We start from the raw sequence: 23,427 nt of genomic DNA, 5'->3' as shown, positions 1-23,427 counted from the left end.
CAACAATAGAGAATTCAGTAGAAAGTAGAAAAGTCCGTCACATAAGAGTCCATAAAGATGCCCTACTCAAAAGTAGTTTTTTGTTGACACGCAGACTTCTCCTTGCAAAAATAGATAGAATATTCAATGATGCTATGACTGTTCTGTAGAATGGATTCAGATATCGAAGAGAAGTACTATTGATAACACGATTCCCAGGTAAAATTCCGTGTTTCGATTAATAACTTCCTCTAATCAATATAAATGAGACCTTGTCAGGCTGGGTCGTGTTGGGCCGGACCATGTGCATACCTATTTAAGATTAGGTAGCAGCGATATAAACTTTTTAAAGGAAACACAACAAAATATTTTTTAAAAACTTAAAATATGCTTAAAACATTAGCACTTGTTGGTCTTAAAGGTGCTTTCTTTGTACTTCTCCCGTGGGATCCAGGGAACTGGGCAAAGGAAGCTCCGGCTCTTTCCCTCCCTCCCCAGGGGACCAATGGAGGAAATCTAGGTTTTGCTCTGTAGCTCCTGTGTGATTGAGCAAGCCTTGCAAAGCAAGCAGAGAGCCGAAGGACGCAAGAAAGAGGGAGAAGGAAGCAGACAAGAGCCAGTTGCTCAGGGGCCTGATAGGAGCCCTCTGGGGGCCTGATTCAGCCCCCGGGCTGTATGTTTGACACCCCTGCTCTAATGTTTATTCTCTGTGGCTCTTACATAAGCAAGTTTGTCCACCCCAGCCTAGAGGTTCAACAAGAACTTGGTTAACCCCTGGGATAGGGTCTCCGGAAAGACAGGCAATGGTGATTTTCCAGTCCTTGGTGTTTACAAGGGTTTTGCTTAAGACACTGAGAGGATATTGGCCGTAACTTTTAGCCCCTCCCCCTTTTTTCCCTCTCTTCCTGTCTACATAGCTCTACTTGGCTATTGCCCTCATTGCGGTGGTGGTCGTAACTGGTTGCTTTGGCTATTACCAGGAATTCAAAAGCACCAACATCATTGCAAGCTTTAAGAACCTCGTGCCACAGGTAAGGGGGTACCTGAAAGGCTAGATCTGTCTGCTACTGAAGACAGTGACGCACCAGAGAGCCGGTTGGTGTAGTGGTTAAGAGCGGCAGTCTCTAAGCTGGAGAACCGGGTTTGATTCTCCAACTCGTCCACATGCAGCCAGCTGAGTGTCCTCGGGTCAGTCACTCAGAATCACAGTTTTCTCAGAGCTCTCTCAGCCCCACCTACCTCACAGGGGGTCTGTTGTGAAGAAAGGAAGGGAAGGTGATTGTAAGCTGCTCTGAGAATCCTTTGAGTAGTGAAAAGTGGAGTATAAAAACCAAATCATCATCATCATGATTCTGATAAAAGCCACTTTCCCACTCAGCAAGTTGATAGGATAAGAAAATGGTGGTAGGTTGATCCCAAGAGGAAGAGACAGGGAGTGGAGGCAGGAAGTTGACACTTCTCTCTGCAGTTTCCTGTGCACTTCTCAACAAGGCCAGCCCTGTAATAAGGAAGGGATTAATCATCTATGAAACTTCCTCTTTGGCACAACCATTATGCAAGCCCAAATCGGCTTTGCAGCTGGTTTTTATTTATTTATCTATCTATGTTATATTTATATCCCGCCCATTCTGTGCAGACTCAAGGCGGCTAACGGCATAAAACAGACAGTAAACAAAAGCAATATTAAAACAATAAAACAATCAGATAAATGGCAATGGTGCTGCTTCAGGAGGATCATGTAATATTTTCTTTCTCACACAGGCAGTTAGCAATAAAAGCGCGATGGATCCAGATGTGGTGGCAGCCCTCTCCCATTAGATGTTATATGCCATCCGAAACAGTTCAGTCTTGCAGGCCCTGTGGAACTCCCTCAGGGCCCTGATGGCTTCTGGGAGGGTGTTCCACAGTATTGGGGCCGCAACCGAGAAGGCTCTTGCTCCGGTGGAGTTGAGCCTAGCCTCCTTTAGCCCAGGGACAGCCAAAAGATTTTGAGAACTTGATCACAGTGCTCTCTGGGGAACCTGTGGGGCAAGGCAGTCCCACAGATGGGTAGGTCCTAGGCCATATAGGGCTTTGAAGGTTAATACCAGGACCTTGAAACGGCAGCCAGTGCAGCGCTCTCAGCACAGGCTGAATGTGCTCCTGACGGGGAAGCCCCGTTAGTAGCCTGGCTGCAGCATTCTGCGCCAACTGCAGCTTCCGAATCTGAGTCAAGGGCAGCCCCATGTAGAGAGCGTTACAGTAATCGATTCTTGAGGTGACCGAGGCTTGGATCACCATTGCTAAGTCTCTGCTCTCAAGGTAGGGGACCAACTGCCGTGTTCGCCGAAGGTGAAAAAAAGCAGCTCTAGCAGTGGCTGCTACTTGGGCCTCCATAGTTAAGGAGGACTCCAGAAGCACTCCCAAGCTCTTAACCCTTGACGCTGACATCAATGGCGCCCCATTGAAGGCTGGTAGAGGGATCACCCTTCCTGGGTCACTGCGACTTAGTTAGAGAACCTCCGTCTTCGTTGGATTCAGCTTTAGCCGACTATCTGGTAATTTAAATGCATTCATTCATTGAGAAATTTATATCCTCCTTTGCTTCCAAATGGAGATCGAAAGCCACTTCATCGTTCACCTCATCTCCTCCCAAGAATAGCCCTGTAAAGCAGGGGTGGCCAACAGTAGCTCTCCAGATGTTTTTTGCCTACAACTCCCATCAGCCCCAGCCAGCATGGCCAATGGCTGGGGCTGATGAGAGTTGTAAGCAAAAACATCTGGAGAGCTACCGTTGGCCACCCCTGCTGTAAAGTAATTTAGGCCAAGGGAGAATAACTGGGCCAAGGTCACTCAGTGAGCTTCCATAGCAGAGCCTGGATTTGAACCTTGGAGCTCCAAAATCCTAATCTGACACTCACTATATGCCATGCTGGCTCTCATCCTACACCAGTGTAGTGGTTAAGAGCAGCAAACTCTAATCTGGTGAACCGGGTTTGATCCCCCACTTCTCTACATGCAGCCAACTGGGTGCCCTTGGGTCAGCCAAAAGTTCTCAGCAGAGCTGTTCTCTCAAGAGTAGTTCTCTCAGAGCTTTCTCAGCCTGCTGGGGGGGGGGGGGAGGGGAAGAGAAAGAAATTGTTGCTCTGAGACTCGAAGTGAAGGGCAGGGTATAAATACAACCGGGGTGGAATTCTAGCAGGGGCTCCTTTGCATATTAGGCCACACCCCCATGATATAGCCAATCCTCCAAGGGCTTACAAGGCTCTTTTTTGTAAGCTCTTGGAAGATTGGTTACATCAGGGATGTGTGGCCTAATATGCAAAGGAGCCCCTGCTAGAACTCCACCCCTGAATGCCACTCCTCCTCTTCTCTTTTGCCCTCACAGAAGCCATTTTGTTGCCATGCTTACTACCTGTTCTCAACATTCCCAAAGTGCCTAGAGCAAGGGTGGCCAAACTGTGGCTCGGAGCCACATGTGGCTCTTTCACACATATTGTCTGGCTCTCAAAGCCCCCACCACCCTGTTGGCTGGCTTGGAGAAGTCACTTGTTACACGTCATCTTGAAATCACTCAAACCTCAGTTGACATTAGAGGTCCAAGCCTGATTTTTGCTTCTCCCAATTGCAGCAAGCCACGGTGATTCGAGACGGGGACAAGTTCCAGATAAATGCCAATCAGCTGGTGGTGGGCGACCTAGTGGAGATCAAAGGGGGAGACCGAGTCCCAGCAGACATCAGGATTATCACCAGTCAAGGATGCAAGGTACCTAAGACACACCTGTAGGGGAAGGAAGCATCAGCCGCCTCGGCAGAAAGCTGAAGAAAAATGTGCCTCTGCTGACCTCTGCTGGAGAAAACTATTAAGACAGGCTTGTTTGCCAGGCCGGGAGAGAGTAATTGAAGCCTAAAGAAAAGACATAAGGAAAGAATGGACCAGAGGTCTCCAGGTGCTTCTAGAAAGTGGGATGGGCTAGGTGGGGCTTTTGCACAGCTGGGCTTCTGACTGGCTGTGCAGATTAAAAAGCATCCTGTTAGAGCTTCTGCCTGAAATGTTGAAGAGTTGCTATTAGAGTTATACATAGCCTCAATCCCTGACTTTTTGTGGTTGGCCCCACCTCCTGCAGCAGCCATTTTGTGGCTGGCCTCACCTACTGTGGCAGTCATTTTATGGTTGTGCCCAGTGCTATGTGTCAGAATTCCAAAGGTGCCCACAGTCTCTGAATGGTTGGGGACCCCTGGAATAGGCCTTCACCAGCACCCAGAAAAGGCCCTCAAGTTTTGCAGAGACCTGGACAAGATACCCTCCAGTGATTCACCTCATCACTAAACTCACTATCCCTGCATGCATGCAGACAACCACACACCCATTCCTAGGTAGGTTTGCCTGCTCTGAGCTGGGAAATTCCTAGGGATTTGGGAGTGGAGGCCACAGAAGGAAGGGTCTGTAGGACTTCCTTGGGATGCGATGCCACAGTGTCCATCTTCCACAGCTGCCATTTTCTTTAGGGGGACTAGTCTCAGTCATCTGGAGATCAGTTATAATTCTAGGAGATCCCCAGCTTCCACCTGAATGTTGGTGATTCTACTCAGGGGTGGAATTCTAGCAGGAGCTCTTTTGCATATTAGTCCACACACCCCTGATGTAGCCAATCCTCCTAGAGCTTACAAAAAAGAGCCTTGTAAGCTCTTGGAAGATTGGCTACATCAGGGGTGTGTGGCCTACTATGCAAAGGAGCTCCTGCTAGAATTCCATCCCTGATTCTACTCCTGGGGAAGAACATGACTCTCACACACTTATTTAAGCCCCATCAATGGTGGTGGAGCTTAAAGGAGGACGAAGGGCTCCTCATACTCCACTCCCTCCCCAGATTTCGCTCTGCAAACCACACTGAAAGTTGCTTCTCCTGATTGGCTGCCCTCACTTAGGTCGATTTCACATGGCACATTGCAGGTACAGTCATTCGCATCTCCCTTTCTTTCTCTCAGGTGGATAATTCCTCTTTGACGGGGGAATCGGAGCCCCAAACCAGATCTCCGGAATGCACCCACGAGAGCCCCCTGGAAACCCGGAACATTGCCTTCTTCTCCACTATGTGCCTGGAAGGTAGGTTAGAGAAGTCTCCTCTTTGAGGTGCCAAGAATGAGTGGGGACATTCCGGGAGATTTGGAGAGTGGATCCTGGGGAGGTTGGCTTTAAGGTGGAGATGGACCTCAGCAGGGTATAATACCATGAAGTCCGCCCTCCAAAGGTGCCAAAAAGTCAGGGCCACTCCAGCAGTAGCAGCAGAAGAAATCATGATGTTGAGTAAGCCCTTTATTATTACTTCCTGACCCTGATGCAGGGTGTAGCCAAAGGAGGGACACTGGGGGCAGTGCTTTCCAGGGCTTTTTTTTGTAGCAGGAACTCCTTTGCATATTAGGCCACACACCCCCGATGTAGCCAATCCTCCTGGAGCTTATGGTAGGCCCTGTAAGAAGAGCCTTGTAAGCTCTTGGAGGATTGGCTACATAAGAGGGGTGTGGCCTAATATGCAAAGGAGTTCCTGCTACCAAAAAAAAGTCCTGGTGCCTCCTATCAAATCTGCAGCACAACTTCCTGATCTTCCCCCAACTTCCATTTGATTGGGGAAGATTGGATGGAGGTGCTGCAGATTTAATAAGGAGCACTGCCCCCCAGTCCAGTTCCCACCCCCCTGCTGGCTACAGCCCTGTTCCCAATGTGTTTTGAGTAAGGTGAGACTAGAGCGGGGGTGGCCAAACTTACTTAACATAAGAGCGACAAACAATAAATGTGTGAGAGCCACAAGACAGAAGGAAGGAAAGGAAAGGAAAGGAAAGGAAAGGAAAGGAAAGGAAAGGAAAGGAAAGGAAAGGAAAGGAAAGGAAAGGGAAGGGAAGGGAAGGGAAGGGAAGGGAAGGGAGGAAGAAAGAAGGGAGAGGTGGCTGGCTTGGCTTGGAGAAGTGATTTAAAGAGACAAATGCCTTCACCAAGCCAGCCAACGGGGTGGTGGGGGCTTTGAGAGCCACACAATATGTGTGAAAAAGCCACATGTGGTTCCCAAGTCACAGTTTGGTCACCCCAGACTATGCTAAGAGAGATCCCCTGACAAAACCATGGGTGAAACAAGTTGGGATCAGGAAGTAATAATAAAAGGATTTTCTCAACACTTTGATTTCTTTTGCTGCACCTGCGAAAGGAGCCATTTCCTCCAGAAGAGCTGCAGTCCAGATATCAGTTGCAATTCTGGGAGATCTCCATGCCCCTAGGGTTGCCAGCACCACGTTGGGAAATACCCAGAGATTTTGGAGGTTGGGGCCTGAGATGGGCAGGATTTGGGGAAGGGTGGGGGGAACTTCAGTGACACATAGTATCATTTATTATTTATTTTATTTATTTATTCCGGGATTTATATCCCGCCCTTCCCACGAGTGGCTCAGGGCCACTCCTCCATCCAATGCATCCATTTTCTCCAGGGGAACTGATCCCTAACTCCGCCTAGCAGTTGACAACACTCTCTCCTGCACTGAAATGAAGGTGAGGAGGGCCTGTTGATTGTCTCTAGCCAGGCTCTGAGGAAGATTAGGAAAGTTTCAGGACCTAAAATTTAGGTGCTTCACCCCCACTGATTCCATCTGATCCATGCAGCTTACAGGGAATTGTGTGAGCCTATATGAAGTCCACAGGATTAGCTCAGTGAGATGTGGCCACCTATACTTGCCTTCACAGAGGCTAAATTAAACTCTTGCTATATTGTCTCCTCATGCCCTCTCAGGCACGGCCACTGGTATCATAATCAACACTGGAGACCGCACAATCATTGGGCGCATCGCCAGCCTGGCCTCGGGCGTGGAGAACGAGAAAACGCCCATCGCCATTGAGATTGAGCACTTTGTCGACATCATCGCTGGCCTGGCCATCTTCTTTGGTGCCACCTTCTTTGTCGTCGCTATGGTGATCGGCTACCCCTTCCTCAAGGCCATGGTCTTCTTCATGGCCATCGTGGTCGCTTACGTCCCAGAGGGTCTGCTGGCAACTGTTACCGTGAGTAAACATACTTTCTAGGCAACAGGCACTCTACTACTACTGGAAAGTCTGCTTTATCCTAAAATTATTCAAAGCACTTTCCAGTAACAGCAAGCACTAGCCTAAAATGGACCAGTATTCCAGAATAAGAAGCAAATGAGGGTGGATTGCTTCAAGGCCTAGTTGTTGAGCTGCGACAGAAAAGGATTGTTACCTTTGTTTCCGGCAGAAAAGCAGGGTTGCCATTTTTGTATCCTGCAAGGCACTAGGATTGCTGTCTTTGCTTCTGATGAAAGACTAAGGTGGCCATCTTTGTTTTTGGCAGTATGCCAGTAAGAAGCATAAATTTAACAACGGAAGCTTTTATCTTTAACTGCAGAAGGTCCAAAGGCAAATCCTGTTAGGCTCAAGCCAGATACAATTGAGGTTTTTGTACATGGAACTGTCTTTCTCTTATTTTGCCTGGGGGCAGGTCTGCCTTTCCCTCACAGCCAAACGCCTGGCCCGGAAAAACTGTGTGGTGAAGAACTTGGAAGCCGTAGAGACTCTTGGTTCCACGTCTGTCATTTGCTCAGACAAAACAGGGACCCTCACCCAGAACCGCATGACGGTCTCCCACCTTTGGTTTGACAACCAGATCCACACGGCAGACACCACTGAGGACCAGTCAGGTATGGAGTGACGATAGAAACAGCTGCATCTTGGAAGGCAGAGAGCCAGGGAGATCTTAGGACAGAGCGGAGCAATACATATAAGGCTGTTTCATGGGCTGAGGTAACGAGACATCAAAAGTTCTGTGAATGGAACTCCCTGTGTTTCTTTGCCCAGGGGTCATTTCATAGAAAAAGAGGTGCTGGAGCTAATTAGCATAACTCATTTGCATCTGCCACACACCCCTGACATCACCGGAAGGTGGACTAAATTATATCAGCTCAGCATCTACCTTAAAATGCTTTTTGAATTATAATTGTAATAATTACTCCCATCAGACTTTTACTTACTCCCATCAGACTTTTACTTACTCCCATCAGACTTTTTAAATGACTTTTTCCTACATGGCCCCAGTGGCATGAGGAAGATTTCCATCTGCCAGCTTTATATGTTTTGGTTATTTCCCCATGTTTTGTGGGGGGAAAGATTAGAAAGTGTGTCAGATCTTAGAGTTAGGAAAATTCTCACAGGGGGGTTGAACAATGGAGCCCAGAAGCAAGTAATTTTTTGGGTGGAGGGGTAAGAAAGAAAGAGCACAATAAAATTTAGAGGTCCTGAAGCTTCGCTGCTGTGAGCTCCTGCCCAAAATGAGGCGTGTCCTTGTCTCTAAAAATCAGGTACAAGGGGGCTCAATTTGAATTAAGATTGCAGATCAAACGGAGGGGAATTAAGCTTTCCCCTGTCTAGAAGAACACCCTCAACAACATGAAGAGATTTCTTGAGAGACCCCTTGCTTCAAAGTGACCAGGGAAAGATTTCTTCCTTTAGGGCTATCCCATGTCAATATAACCCCCATAGAGTTTGGTTATCAGTCTGTTAATTTTTATCACACCCTTCCTTCCCAGAGCTCAGTTTTTGCAGGCCTTGGTTCTCTATTGTTCTGGTTTTTTTCTCACAGTGATCCTATGACGTAGGTAAAGTGGAGCATGACTCTTCCAAGCTCACCTAGTAAAATGTGTGACTAGGGTAGGGATTTGAACTCAGGACTCTGCGATCCTAGCATGCCACCCTGTACCACACCCACTCTCTAAAATGACCATAATTTCTGTTACGGTAGATGGCCTGGTCCAAACCAGATTGTCCAAAAGGGATGAGTTTTGCCAGGAGGGTCCGATGTGGAATGGAAGTGAATGGCTCATTCTAACGGAACCTCCAGGGGTCCATAATCCAAGAACTCTTGAGCCTTAGTAAGTTTTAGGGTTTCTGTCACAGTGCCTGACCTGCCTCCAGCTGCAGAGAGAAAAGATGTGCGTGCCTCGAACTCAGATTTAGTTTTTCCATTGATCTCTCTCTGTGTAATTTTCAGGTCAGACTTTTGATCAGTCCTCCGAGACATGGAGAGCTCTGTGCAAGGTGGTGAGCCTCTGCAACCGGGCTTTTTTCAAGTCAGGCCAGGAGAGTGTACCTGTACCAAAGGTAATGAAGACCGAGGATGTATGTTGATGGTTAAGGGTCTGGTCTCAAAGGACATCTGATGTAGCTTTGTGTGTGGTTTGGTTGAGGGCTATTGGAAATCTCCTTAGGTTGACATTATGCTAAAGAGCTTCACTTGGTAGAAGGGTCGTCTTTGGGACAACAGTTTAAACCAGGGGTGGCCAAACTTGCTTAATGGAAGAGCCACACAGAATAAAAGCCAGAGCTTCCTTTGCCCAGTGCCCCAGATTGCGCAGGAGAGATCCAAAGAAAGCACCTTTAAGGCCAACGGGTGCTAATGCTTTAAGCATGTTCTACGTTAAGGTTTTTTCTTTTTAATCTTTAATTGGGTTTGTTTGGGTGCTTTATAAAGTTTCTCTCTCTGCTACCTGGCATTACATTTCATGAGACACGTGGCCCGACCCCAAAAAGGTCTCATTGATGTCAGATCCGGCCCTCCTAACAAACGAGTCCGACAGCCTTGGTCTAGCCTGATCTCATCAGAAGCTACGCAGGGTCAGTACTTGGAAGGGAGACCATCAGCAGTCTCTGAAGAGGAAAGCTGTCACGCGCTGGGGTGCTGGCAAGGGAATAGTCCAGTGCAGTCCGCGCCGGGGAAGTGCTGCAGGAATCAGCAGTCTCAATCGAAATCACAGTCCAAAAGCAAGGTCGTTCGAGCCAGAGGTCAGGTCACCAGGAAAACAAAGCAGGAACAGAGGCAAGGAAGGCGGGAGCTGGGGTGGTCGCAAAACTGAATGGACTTGTTGCTTCCACAGGGAAACCTGCGCAGAGCTAAGGACCTAAATGGCTGGCCGCTGCTGTTCCCAATTATGTTTATGTTTAGCCAGCAGTGGCCCAGCTTAGCGTCTGCTAAAACTCAGGGCTCAGAGAGCTCTCCTTGCCTTCAGGCTTGCCTGCTTTCACTTCATCTCTAAGCCTTGTCTAAGTTTTTGTCTGATGCGGTCCAGACACGGCGGTGAGCTGGGAGCCCCGCTCTCGGTTCTTCTGGGTCTGCGTCTGTTAACCCCGTCGGCTCTTCCTGGGCAGGCCCCTCCGCAGAGCCCCTGACAAAGGCAAGGGCCAACCACCTCTGTTTCTCAGTTGCCTCGAAAGCCCCTTGCTGGGTGGGGTCGCCGTAAGTCAGTTGGAACGTGGCTACACTTACATACCTATCTTAGGCAGTGGGTGGGAAAGTGCTCTGAAGCACTGCTCTCTCCAGCAGGTTGTGCCAGTTATTTGTCTAGAAATGATGCCCTGGACCATCGCAGCGGATCCTAAGGCCATGGCCCCAGGCATTCTAATGGGGGAGAAAGGCACCCTTTTGCACGGTCCAAGGCTGTGAGCCTAACTCCATGATGCAGTTGTTTCAGGAATGAAAGAGACATTTTATTCATGTGACTCACAAGGTTGTATGTGTGAGATTATCCTGAAGCCTTGCCCAAGGCTTGTGGTGTTTTCCCCTCTCAAATGGGGCTGTATGACCTCATTCCTGCCTCCGTTTCCCCCCTTCGTCCTTCCCACTCCAGAGGATTGTGATCGGAGATGCCTCGGAGACGGCCCTGTTGAAGTTCTCCGAGATCACCCTCGGCAACGTGATGGAGTACCGGGAGCGTTTCAAAAAAACCTGCGAGATCCCTTTCAACTCCACCAACAAGTTCCAGGTCAGTCAGCCAGCATCTCGTTCCCTGGGACAGAAGGCACTCCCACCACTGGCGGAGACCCTTGCTCAGTTCACTCGCACTTCACTGAGGAAAGAGGAAAGGCAGCTTTCGAAGGAAACAGCCTGTTGCAGGGGTTCCCGGCATGGTGCCCATGGGCACTGTGATGCCAACAAACACCTTACTTGTAGCTCACCAAGTTTCCTTAGAAAGTGGGTGGGGCCAGCTGGGGCTCTTGCCTAGCAGGGCTTCTGATTGGTCTGGGGTAATCCAATCAGCCGGACACGTTCAAATAGCATTTCACTGGCAGCTGCCGCCACAGCGGTGAGTTTTATTCTCTTGTTCCTCTTTCTCAGTCCATTTGTGTGTGTGTGTGTTTTATTGGCCTTTCTTCTCTGCACTGGGGCTACCTTTGTGTGACCGGCTCTGACTTTTGCCACAGTTGCTTCCTGGGAATCAAATATTTTCCAACTAGTCTTCACGGTTCCTCTGCTCCCTCCTCCCTCCAGCTGTCCATCCACGAGCTAGAAGACCCTCGGGACCAGCGCCACCTGCTGGTGATGAAGGGAGCCCCCGAACGCATCCTGGAACGCTGCTCCACCATCATGATCAAGGGCCAAGAGTTACCCCTGGATGAACAGTGGAAGGAAGCTTTCCAGACGGCTTACATGGATCTCGGAGGGCTGGGCGAGCGGGTCCTTGGTAAGGGGGGAACCATGCTAGAAAGCTGGACATTGTAAAGGCAAACCACTGAGCTACAGATACATGGGGTCCCAGCAAGCTTGCAGGAGAAGGCTGTAAAACAGGGGTGGCCAGGCTTGCTTAAAGTAAGAGCCACACAGAATAAGCGTCAGATATTTGAGAACCACAAGACACAAAAATTAGACATTTGAAAGCCACAAGACAGGAAGGAAGGAAGGAAAATAGATGAGGGGAGGGAGAAGTGGAAAGAAAGCAACTTTAAACACATTCTTCAAACCTCTGGGTGGCTTGGCTTGGAGAAGTGATTTAAAGAGACAAATGCCTTCTCCAAGCTGGCCGACAGGGTGGTGGGGGCTTCAAGAGCCACACAGTATGTGTGAAAGAGCTGCATGTGGCTCCCGAGCCACAGTTTGGCCACCCCTGCTGTGTATACATTAAGTATGGAATTATGGGAAGTCTGTGTCTGTTTTATGAACCGAGACGTGGTGCTTCCCTTAATTGGCTTTTTCTCTGTTGACTGTAGGTTTCTGCCACCTGTACCTCCCTCAGAGTGAGTTCCCGCGTGGTTATAACTTTGACAGTGAAGAGATGAACTTCCCCACCAGTGGGCTTTGCTTCGCAGGCCTCATCTCCATGATAGATCCACCGAGAGCCACCGTCCCTGACGCTGTTATGAAGTGTCGCACCGCAGGGATCCGGGTAAGTTCCAGGCTCATTGGGAGAATTTTGGTGGTCAGAGTGGGCAGGTTTGACCTTGAGAGATCACTGGGCGGATGGGGTCGAAAGAAAGCTTATCATTTGATCTTATTTTCATATTTTTTTCCTGAAAAGATCTGTGTTGCCCAGATCTGTAGCTGGGGCCTCCAACACGGCACACCTCCCAAGTATTTTTAGAAAATGGGTGGGGAAGGTGGGGCTTCCGCTGAGCAAGGTTTCGGATTGGCTGTGCAGTTTTTTTTTAAAACATTGCTTTGGGGCAGCTGCCACCACATCACCAGGATTGAATCACAATGCAGCCATTTTGTGTTTGTGCCCAGCATGTTGTCAGAAATCCAAAGGTGATTGCAGGCTTGAAAAGGCTGGGTGTTGCTAGCCTAGAGATAGCAGACATTTCATAGGCAGAAGACCCTCCAGACAACACAAATCCTTCAGATGGATAGATAGATGGATGGATGGGTGGGCGGATTGAGAGATGAATAGATGGCTGGATGGGAAGATTAGACAGACAGACAGACAGATAGATGTTTAGAGACATGGATGGATGTTTAGAGGGATGGATGGATCAATCGATCAATCTTTAGAGGTTTCAATGGATGGATGGATGGATGGATGTTTAGATAGGTAGGTTGGATTAATGTTAACTGGAATGCAGATTTCTCTATTAATGCCAGTTCCCACATTGAGTTCTACCAGTCTTCAGTATTTTATAAATAATGTACCCTGGATGTGATTCACCCTTCCGCCTCACCTGCCCCTTCCTCTTCCAGGTGATCATGGTAACCGGGGACCATCCCATCACTGCCAAGGCCATCGCTGCCAGTGTGGGCATCATCTCAGAAGGCAGTGAAACTGTTGAAGACATTGCCACCCGCTTGCGCATCCCTGTGGAGCAAGTCAACAAGCAGTGAGTATCTGGACACACAGCCGAATTAACAAGCCACCCACAATCCTACTCTAGATCTCCTTCCTTCCTTCCTTCCTTCCTTCCTTCCTTCCTTCCTTCCTTCCTTCCTTCCTTCCTTCCTTCCTTCCTTCCTTCCTTCCTTCGTCCCTCCCTCTTTCTCTCCCTGGCATTCATGTGTTGTGGCTCTCAAACATCTGATATTTATTCAATGTGACTCTTAAAGTTTGTCAAGTTTGGCCACCCCCGCTTTTATACCCTCTTGCTGGAGCTCCAGAGGAACCAGCTGGCCGCTGTGCGAGACAGGATGCTGGTCTAGATGGACTACCGGTCTGATCCAGCAGGGCTGTTCTTCTGTTCATCTTTACCCACCCTAGTCACAATCAGTGAGAAGCGTTTCCTGTGCAAACCTCATTGAGACTTACGAGGCGCACCAGAGCTCTAGTATTGTCTCCTTTTCTTGCAGTAGAGCTGATGCGGAAGAAGGTTCAAAGTTCTTGTTCCTTTATACTTCCGGAGAACCCTTGTGTGCCTGAGACACTATTTACGAGTTTGACCTCTTTGGAAAAGTTCTGGATCCCTCCTCTTTGATTCAGATTTAAATTTGGATGTTTAGTAGTTTTAGATTGCAATTAAATTGTAATCATGCCAATGCTAAGTCCCTGGATGATGCCCTTTCATTTTTAATTCTCTCATTGATCATCTTTCTTCTTTTGCAAATTCAATTGATTCTAAGCCCTAGAAATGTTAATCTAATGCTTGGTTTGATGCTGTTTTCTCCACGAAAAGACTATTTACAAGGAGGGTGTTTGCCTCTCTTGTCTAGGGATGCCCGGGCGTGTGTAGTGAATGGGGGCCAGCTGAAAGACATGGAGACTGAAGAGCTGGTGGAGATCCTCAAGATGCACCCAGAGATGGTCTTCGCTCGCACTTCTCCGCAACAGAAGCTCATCATTGTGGAAAGCTGCCAGAAGCTGGTAAGGGCCATCAAACCCTAGAAAGAGTTTGGAAGAGGCAACACACACAAACACAAGAAGCTTCCTTATGTTGACTCAGACCATTTATCTAGTTCTAGACATTCCCTTAACCTAGATAGCCCAGGATGACCAATTTCATTAGTTCTCAGAAACTAAGCAGGATCAGCCCTCCAAGGCAGCCGTCCAATGGCAGACCTCCAAGGAATACCAGGGCTGGGGTGGAGAAGCAGGCAATGGCAAACCACCTCTGGATGTCTCTTGCCTTGAAAACCCTATGGTGTCACCATGTGACTTGAGTTGCGGAACTTCCCAGTTCCTAGACCCAAGTTCCAATTTGATGGGTAGGACTAACTGGGTACTTTCCTTGCCAGGGAGAGAGGCACAAACCAGTGCTCCTTTGTGAATTCAACCAGTAGAGTTCTGTAGCCTCCTGGGAGACAAAACCAAAGATTCAACTATAGAAGCTAATCCACGATGGAAATTAAAGTAACAGATTTATCAGGGGAGTGAGGCTCAATCCAGTCCTAATTCTGCAGCAACTTGGTGTGGGGGATCTGATGGACAACAGCTCTCTGAGGGCGTTTTCGCACTTACCTTAATCGGCAGCGACGCCCCTCTTCAGCGCGCAGGATCTGCCCGGATTTCGCACCAATTGCCGCGGAGCACCCAGAAGAGCCGGAAAGTCCCGCGGCTTTTGCAGCGCAAATGGAAGCTGGTTTTTGACGGTTTCCATTTGCGCCGCAAAAGCCGCGGGACTTTCCGGCTCTTCTGGGTGCTCCGCGGCAATTGGTGCGAAATCTGGGCAGATCCTGCGCGCTGAAGAGGGGCGTCGCTGCCGATTAAGGTCAGTGCGAAAACGCCCTGAGTGTTCTTTCACTTTGCCTACTACTCAATCCCTTTAAATTGAGACTGAAGTTGGAACCTTTTACAGACCTAGCAGCAGGGCGTTTTTTGTAGAAAAAGCCCAGCATGAACTTATTTGCATGTTAGGCCACACCCCCTGATATCACCACTGTTCCACACAGGGCTTTTTGGTAGGAAAAAGCCCAGCAGGAATCATTTGCATATTAGGCCACACCCCCTTGCATCACCATTGTTTTATACAGGGCTTTTTTGTAGGGGGAAGCCCAGCAGGAACTCATTTGCCTATTAGGCCACACCCTCTGACACCAAGCCAGCCGGAACTGTGTTCCTGTGCATTCCTGCTCAAAAAAAGCCCTGCCTAGCAGATGTTCTATTGCTCAGACCTGGAGCCTCTGGAAGGAGACCATCAGGGTGGTCTCATTCTGGAATGGAACTACGCTGGGAATACAGATGCCTGAACCACTCCCTCTCTCATACTTTTCCTCTGCAGGGTGCAATCGTGGCAGTCACGGGAGACGGAGTGAATGACTCCCCTGCACTGAAAAAGGCAGATATCGGTGTAGCCATGGGCATCGCCGGATCCGATGCAGCCAAGAATGCCGCCGACATGATCTTGCTGGATGACAATTTTGCCTCCATTGTCACGGGCGTTGAACAAGGTCTGCCATGGGGAGATCCAAGCGGGTGGGGGGAAACACCCTTGGGTTACCAACCCACCTATGATGGTAATGGTTGCCGACAATGATTCAAACCCTCAGTACTAATATGGAGAGCACAGAAAGAACTCCTTCGCTAAAGCTCCTTCTGCAATAATGGAGCCAGTTTGGTGTAGTGGTTAAGTGAGTGGACCAGGTTTGATTCCCCACTCCTCCACTTGCACTTGCTGGAATGGCCTTGGGTCAGCCATAGGTCTGGCAGAGGTTGTCCTTGAAAGGGCAACTGCTGTGAGAGCCCTCTCAGCCCCACCCACCTCACAGGGTGTCTGTTGTGGGGGGAGAAGATATAGGAGATTGTAAGCCGCTCTGAGTCTCTGATTCAGAGAGAAGGGCAGGGTATAAATCTGCAACTCAATTCAATTCAAACATCTAAAACCTCAGTGGATGGGAGTCCATTTCCTCCTCAAAACAAGCAAAGTTTTCCACATGCTAGAGAAAATGAATGAATTAAGCCCAAAGTTCCATGTGGAATCACCAAAAACTGAAAGAGACCCGCAAGACTATCAACCATAGGCAATCTCATAATCACAAACGGGGACTTGTGAAACAATTTTAAAAGGTGGAGGACAGAAATTGTCTCAGCAACAAGAACGATTGGCTAAACCCATCTCTGTCTCCCTCTGCTCCAGGGCGCCTGATCTTTGACAATCTCAAGAAATCCATTGCCTACACCCTCACCAAGAACATCCCCGAGCTGACCCCATACCTGATCTACATCACGGTCAGCGTCCCTCTTCCCCTCGGCTGCATCACCATCCTCTTCATCGAATTGTGCACGGACATTGTGAGTGGCAAATGGGTTCTTATTACCAGGGATGGAATTCTAGCAGGAGCTCCTTTGCATATTAGGCCACCCCCCCATGTAGCCGCTAGCCAATCCTCCAAGAGCTTACAAAAAAGAGCCTTGTAAGCTCTTGGAGGATTGGCTAGATCAGGGGTGTGTGGCCTAATATGCAAAGGAGCTCCTGCTAGAATTCCACCCCTGCTTATTACTATGCCCATTTTTTAATCAGTTCAGATGCATTCCATGCACAGTGCAGGTGCTGCTGGTGCTGCACATTTATGAAAATAAGACCTGACCCTCAAAAGAGCAGAGGGGAGATATGCAGAACGGAGAGCAGTTTGATCATTGGGGAGTTACTAACAGGTATTGGTATCCAGGTGGGGCTAGGCACACTGTGAATGACACAGAGTTGATTCTCTAGAACTTACCTTGCTGGATTACCTTGATGTTATGGGAGGAGAGCTTCTGATCGGATCACCAGTTGTTGTCAATGTTTGTCTCAAGCAGCTTTGTACCTGACTAATAGCGGCTGGTTTTATAGAGCCAGATCGTTGCAGCTTGTGGCTGCTTTGGCCCGATCTGAAAACGGAATGGTCTCCATTAACAATCGAGGCACCTCTCCCCATTAGTTGAGTCATTAAAGTTACTGACTCCTGTTGCAGTGCAGGAACACTCTTGCCGTTCATCCCCTCCACGCAGTTGGATGCATCCTTTAAAATGATCGATATCGGCTAGATGGCTCTGCTTGTAGATTTTGTTTGAGAAGTGATTGCAAGAAACCGTAGCAAAATTAGCAGGGCTCAAGGGCAGCCGCAGAAGGCACGCAGAGGCACCAACAGTAAGTCTCAGTTCAAACCTCTCATAGCATTTTTTTTTTCTTTTAACAATGTGCCTTTCTAAGATTGGAGGTGGTAGCAGATGAATGCAGTGTCTGTGAGGTAGTATTGCAGTGGGCAAGAAAGCAGTATAATCATGCAAATGATCTTTGAAGGTTGATCTATGATGATCTATGAAGGCTGCCTTCATAGAGAGAGAGTGATACAACGAAAACCCACTCTGTCTTTACAAAGAATGAGCTAGAGCCTTGTGAGGAAAAGACAGGATTTTTGGGTTCCACTTAAAAGCCATCAGTCTTTAAAAAGGCAACGAAACATTTGACACCGGCTAACGTGAACTGGCTTTATGTGGATGAACTTATTCTTTAACCTAACACCTCATTGCAACAATAGTGGACTCACCGTGCAAGACTGTGAAGAGGGATAATTTGTTTGTTTAAGTGCCTGTGTGCAATCTGGATGAAAGAATTCATTACAGACTGTTTTCTCATGATTTTGGTTTATGAGTCAAAAGCAGACTCTTAACCTTTAAAAAGTGCCTGTGTGCACTCTGATTTCTTTTTCTGCAGACTGTTTTAATTCATTTTAGTGCCGTCTGTTTGGGAAAAGAGATTATGTTAAAGTGCCTGGGTGCACTCTTCTGTTTCATATTGCAATCTGTTTAAAGGTAGAAGCTTTAGAATATTAAAGTGCCTGTGTGCAGATTTATATTTTTTAACTTAGATTATTTAGAAGTAGAGGCCACAAGGTTTTTCCTACCGCATATTTTTTTTTTCCTGAGCTTGCTTATGACTGGCAGGCAGGATATCAGCTAAATGAGCGGGTCCTCAAATGTGGCTATCTGGGACCTGCCCAGACTTCTCTTGGTGGTGTTCTTACTGGGATGGAGATAGTACAGCCTTCCGCCACCCATTGGTTTTCAGTGTCCTCCCCCTCAAGGTTTAACTAAGTTGTTTTCTCCCTTCATCTTTCAGTTCCCCTCAGTTTCCCTGGCCTATGAAAGGGCTGAGAGTGACATCATGCATCTGAAACCACGCAACCCTCGGCGCGACCGCCTGGTCAATGAAGCGTTGGCGGTCTATTCCTACTTCCAGATTGGTGCGTATTAGCAGTAAAGAGTAGAGTCTAGTGGCTACATGGTGGGGTGGAGTGTAGGAAATGTTTTCTCTGTTGGGATTTGTCCCCAGTGCTATGACAGAAGGCAGTGAGGCTTTGGTGTCTTCTTAACATGCCCCAAAAGGCCAAAACACCCTGACCTGGGTAACCCCGGCTAGCCTAATCTTGTCCGATCTTAGCATGGTCAGCCCTGGGGGATACTTGGATGGGAGACCACCAAGGAGCTCCGGGATTGCTGCACAAAGGCAGACAATGGCAAAACACCTTGGAGTGCCTCTTGGCTCAAAATTCCCCCAGAGTCACCCTAAGTTGTCTTTGACTTGATGGTGCGCGCACACACACCTGCTATGGTCAAAACAGATGTGACTCAGGAGACCCAGATCAAATCTCTTGATGCCCTGTTCTTGACTCTGAAGTCTGAAACCCAAAGAAATGTGCCTTATAGGGGTTGCCAAGTCCCTCCGCCACCGCAGCAGGGGACATCTTGCGTGCATGGCTTGATGACATCACCCAGAAGTGACGTCATCATGCTGGCCACGTCGCACGGGGAATACTCTAGGAATCATGATAAAACTCTATGGTACCATAGAGTTTTATCACGACTTCTAGAGCATCGTGCTGGGGATGCTCTAGGAATCGTTATAAAACTCTATGGTGCTGTGATTCCTAGTGCATCCGCTGCACGATGTGCCTGACACAATGACTTCACTTCTGGGTGGCGCACGGCAACAGGGCTCTTTGGGGATGACCTCCTCCCTGCCAGTGAGTTGGGACCCCCCAAACCAGAGGATCCCCCACCCCCCAGTGGGAGCTTGGTTGGCCTAGTGCTTTGGTGGCTCTGTTGACAAGGTTTCCCTGTGCCTTTTTACTTCCAAGTAGGCACAGATGCTGCTAAGATGGTCGGCCCCAGGGGAAGTATTACACCCCTCTAACAAAAAAATATAGACACTGATTAAAAATCTGTCTGCTTTGGCTCTCTGAGAGTTGTGCAGAAGGGGCCACACAGACTGTTGTTCAACTCTCTCTGCACAGAGAGTTGTGCAGAAGGGGCCACATCCCCCTGCTCAGTACAGGATCGTTGGCCTAGCATAGAGCATCCCTGATAAGTGTTTGTCCAGCAGCTGTTGAAAGACTGCCAGTGAGGGGGAGCTCACCACCTCCCTGGGTTGCTGAATTCACTGCTGAACAACTCTTACTGTAGAAGAGTTTTTCCTAATAGCCAAGCAGAGCCTTCCTGTCCTTAATTTAAACCCATAATTGCGAGTCCTCTCCTCTGCCATCAACAGAAACAGCTCCCTGCCCTCCTCTAAGTGACAGCCCTTCAAGTACGGAACAAGAGCAATCCAGTCCCCCCTCCACCTCCTTTTCCCCAGACTGAACCTTCCCAAGTCCCTCAGCCTTTCCTCAGAGGGCTTGGTCTCCAGGCCCCTGATCATCCTTGTCGCTCTCCTCTGCACCCGCTCCATTCTGCCCACATCCTTCTTGAAGTGAGGCCTCCAGAACTGCACACAATACTCCAGGTGTGGCCTGACCAATGCAGTGTACAGAGTTTCTATCGGCAGTAGCAGGACAAAGCTGAGCTACTGGTGCCTTCAGCCCTTAAGGTGACAAAGGGGAGTTGGCTGAACACTGACCAAAATCTGCCTGTGTTTCCATCTCACGCAGGAGCCATCCAATCCTTTGCGGGGTTCACCGACTACTTCACTGCTATGGCCCAGGAGGGGTGGTACCCCCTGAAGTGCGTGGGCCTTCGGGCTGACTGGGAGAATGACCATCTCCAGGATCTCCAGGATAGCTACGGGCAAGAATGGGTGAGTCAGCAGCCACTTCTGATCTGCAGTCCCTGTATCCTAATGCCACATGAGGGTGGTGTGTCTTTGAAGACAGGATTGGCTTAGCGTAGGGATCCCCAACCTTTTTTGAGCCTGCGGGCCCATTGGGAATGCTGACATGGCATGGTGGGAACAGCCACAAAATGGCTGCCGCAAGGGGTGGAGCCAGTCACAAAATTGCTGCTGCAACTTGACTTCACTCGCACGGTGCAGATCCTTGTGATGTGGAGGCAACTGCTACCAAAGCAACCTTTTAAAAAGCTCTGCGCAGCCAATTGAATCTCCCAAGGCTCAGTCAAAAGTCTTGCTGGGCAAAAGGCCCACTTACTTCCTAAAAACACTTGGTAGACAGCATGGCAGTCGTGGGCACCACGTTGGGGACCCCTGGCTTAGGAAATGCACAGCCTGGTGATTCTTTAGCTCCGGTTTGAAGGTTTGTTTGCATTCTGCATGGTTTCTAAGAATGCAGCAACCAAGGAGTTTTAAGCCGTCCATTGGAAATAGGGCAACCTATCCACTATCCACCCTAAATTTGGGGTACAGAATGGAAAGCCTGGCCCCTCTGTTCCCCGAGGGGGGCACTGCTGGCCTTGGGCTGACGGATTGGAAGAAGGCAGACAACGCTGAGAGTTCAGACATGACCATGCTGCTCTCTTGCAGACCTTTGGGCAGCGCCTCTACCAGGAATACACCTGCTACACCGTCTTCTTCATCAGCATTGAGATGTGCCAGATTGCTGACGTACTCATCCGCAAGACGCGGCGTCTCTCTGTCTTCCAGCAGGGTTTCTTCCGGTAGGTGGGAGCCCAACAAGCAATGCCATACTGACTCTTTGTGTGTGTGTGTGTGTGTGTGTATTCACATGTGCCAGGAAGCCATGGTTGACTTCAGGTGACCCCAAGTGGACTTGGATAGTTCAGAGAGGTGGCTTGCTATTGCCTGCCTTTGCGTCCCAGCCCTGGTATTCCTTGGAGCTCTCCCATCTGAGAACTTGCCAGGATCAGCCCGGCTTAGTTTCTGAGATCTGATGAGATCGAACTTGCCTGGGCTATCTAGGTCAGGGCTCTATATCAACTCTTCATATCCTAGTCACATCCCAACTAGAATCTTTTTACCTTGCCTCCTTGAATGCAAAATCACCTAGATTATTCCCAGCACCAAGTGCAGCTTGGGTTTGTACTTTTGCATACTGCTAACCCATGCACAGCAATGTGATTTTGCTTCAAAGTTGATATGGCTAGATGGCCATGCTGTTCCCCACAAAGGGATGCATCTTGGTTTTTGCAGCTTCCAGTGGTCTGTTCTGGGGTAGCACCAGAGTAAGGCCAAAGAGGAACCCGGGCTAAAGACCTCTTCTGTCCAGGCCACACTCTGAATTTGCAGGAGGCAAAGCTACTGGTGTGACCCAGCTATGGGTCCTGACCCATCTAGTGGCTCTACACTGTTTCCTCCTCATCCCAACATACCCGTAGACCCAGCCTTCACTTCATTTCTGGCTGTGGCTCTGCATCAGTGTGTGCTTGCAGCATCCCATCACATCTGTGGCCGAGGAACAGTGAAATGGTGAACTTCCTTGGTGGCCCAAAGCCGAAACGTAGGAGCCCTCCTTTGCCCTTGGGTTTGTGCAAATTCAGTCTCAAGTCTGCCCCCTACTGGATAGAATCCACTAAGCATGGAGTCTTCACTTCCCTTTCCCGTGTCCTTCCCTTTGCAGAAACAAAGTTCTGGTGATCGCGATCGTCTTCCAGCTCTGCTTAGGCTGCTTCCTCTGCTACTGCCCTGGGATGCCCAACATATTCAACTTCATGCCCATACGGTAAGGGCTCATTCACCACCACCCCCTTCGCATTGGGAAGGACTTGATTTCTAAAGGAGTCTCTATGTAGACTTTGTAGAGCCCATAGTCTCCACTGACCTCATACCTCTGAAATGACCCAGAACAGGGGTGGCCAAACTTGCTTAACGTAAGAGCCACCTAGAATGAACATCAGATGCTTGAGAGCCGGAAGGAAGGAAGGAAGGAAGGAAGGAAGGAAGGAAGGAAGGAAGGAAGGAAGGAAGGAAGGAAGGAAGGAAGGAAGGAAGGAAGGAAGGAAGGAAGGAAGGAAGGAAGGAAGGAAGGAAGGAAGGAAGGAAATAGATGGGGGGAGGGAGAGGTGGAAAGAAAGCATCTTTACATGCATTTTCCAAGTTGGTGGCTGGATTGACTTGAAGAAATTATTTAAAGAGACAATTGCCTTCTCCAAACTGGCCAAGAAAGCGGTGGGGGCTTTGAGAGCCACACAATACGTGTGAAAGAGCCACACGTGTCTCCCAAGCTGTAGTTTGGCCACCCCGACCCAGAACATCTCCTTGAAGTACACTGAGCTTTCAAGAAGCTGAGAGGTAGATAGCGGCAAGGGTTGGACTATTATTATTATTTGATTTACAAATCACCCAACTCCGTACTACTGCAGGGCTCTGGGCAATGTACAAAGGCATTAAAACATTTGCCAAATAAAAACAGGAAGCAAAGTTAGAAATATACTATGAAAACAGATGGCAAATAGTGCATTAATTATCCAGATTTGCAGACCGTCGGCCACTTCACGAGCAGGGGGGAGGGGGGAAGCGAGCATGAAAAACAGGAGGAGGCCAGCCAAGATGGAAACCATCGCTGTCCTCAACCAAAAGCCTGGAGGAATATCTCTGCCTTACAGGACCCACAGAACTGCATAAGGCCCGATTGAATTTGGCCAGGCCTGGTGCTAGGATTTCTAGTGCCCCAGGCTACCCCTGTCCGCCCCCCCAAGGTATCTATTTGCGCACTATCTGCAAGTGCGCGGCCTGGAAGTGACATCATCGGGGCATGAAGCCCTGTGCCCAGCCCTCTTCCACTTCAAAGGGAGCTGGGAAGACCTCTTCCCAACTCCCTCTGAAGCGGGAGAGGGCTGGCCATGGAGCAGGCCATGTCTGGATGGCAGCGAGTGTGCTCAGAGCCAGGCTCTGAGTGCACTTGCTGCCACACTCCTTCGACATCACTGAGGCTCGGGCACCCTTGGTGAGATTGAGACGCAGTGGGTGGTGTGTGAGGAGAGGGAGTGCCTCCTGGCACCCCTAGGCCAAGTGACGCCCTAGGCTGCCACCTACTTGGCTGACTCCCACGTGCCGGTCCTGAATTTGGCAGAGAGTTCCACCAGGTTGGGGCCAGCAGTAGGATCTGAAAGAGCTGA

The 23,427-nt window shown here is 49.1% G+C and overlaps 1 protein-coding gene across 2 annotated transcripts in view; it reads left to right on the top strand.

The window, feature by feature from the left end:
• The window catches only part of ATP4A (ATPase H+/K+ transporting subunit alpha), a 36,170-nt gene that overhangs the window by 8,610 nt on the left and 4,133 nt on the right, over nt 1-23,427 (top strand). For both annotated transcript variants that reach the window (XM_060257818.1, XM_060257819.1), the window contains exons 5-21: nt 897-1,010; nt 3,590-3,724; nt 4,948-5,065; nt 6,735-7,003; nt 7,458-7,656; nt 9,003-9,112; nt 10,636-10,770; nt 11,277-11,469; nt 11,993-12,168; nt 12,957-13,093; nt 13,917-14,067; nt 15,422-15,590; nt 16,277-16,431; nt 18,242-18,365; nt 20,049-20,194; nt 20,876-21,009; nt 21,930-22,031. In XM_060257818.1, coding sequence (XP_060113801.1) covers nt 897-1,010; nt 3,590-3,724; nt 4,948-5,065; nt 6,735-7,003; nt 7,458-7,656; nt 9,003-9,112; nt 10,636-10,770; nt 11,277-11,469; nt 11,993-12,168; nt 12,957-13,093; nt 13,917-14,067; nt 15,422-15,590; nt 16,277-16,431; nt 18,242-18,365; nt 20,049-20,194; nt 20,876-21,009; nt 21,930-22,031 — 2,567 coding nt within the window. The remainder of the gene's footprint in view (nt 1-896; nt 1,011-3,589; nt 3,725-4,947; nt 5,066-6,734; nt 7,004-7,457; nt 7,657-9,002; nt 9,113-10,635; nt 10,771-11,276; nt 11,470-11,992; nt 12,169-12,956; nt 13,094-13,916; nt 14,068-15,421; nt 15,591-16,276; nt 16,432-18,241; nt 18,366-20,048; nt 20,195-20,875; nt 21,010-21,929; nt 22,032-23,427) is intronic.

This window comes from Heteronotia binoei, chromosome 17, assembly GCF_032191835.1.
Source record: "Heteronotia binoei isolate CCM8104 ecotype False Entrance Well chromosome 17, APGP_CSIRO_Hbin_v1, whole genome shotgun sequence".
Lineage (NCBI taxonomy): Eukaryota > Metazoa > Chordata > Lepidosauria > Squamata > Gekkonidae > Heteronotia > Heteronotia binoei.
The sequence above is the reverse complement of the archived record's forward strand: the minus strand, read 5'-3'. Positions and strand labels throughout refer to the sequence as shown.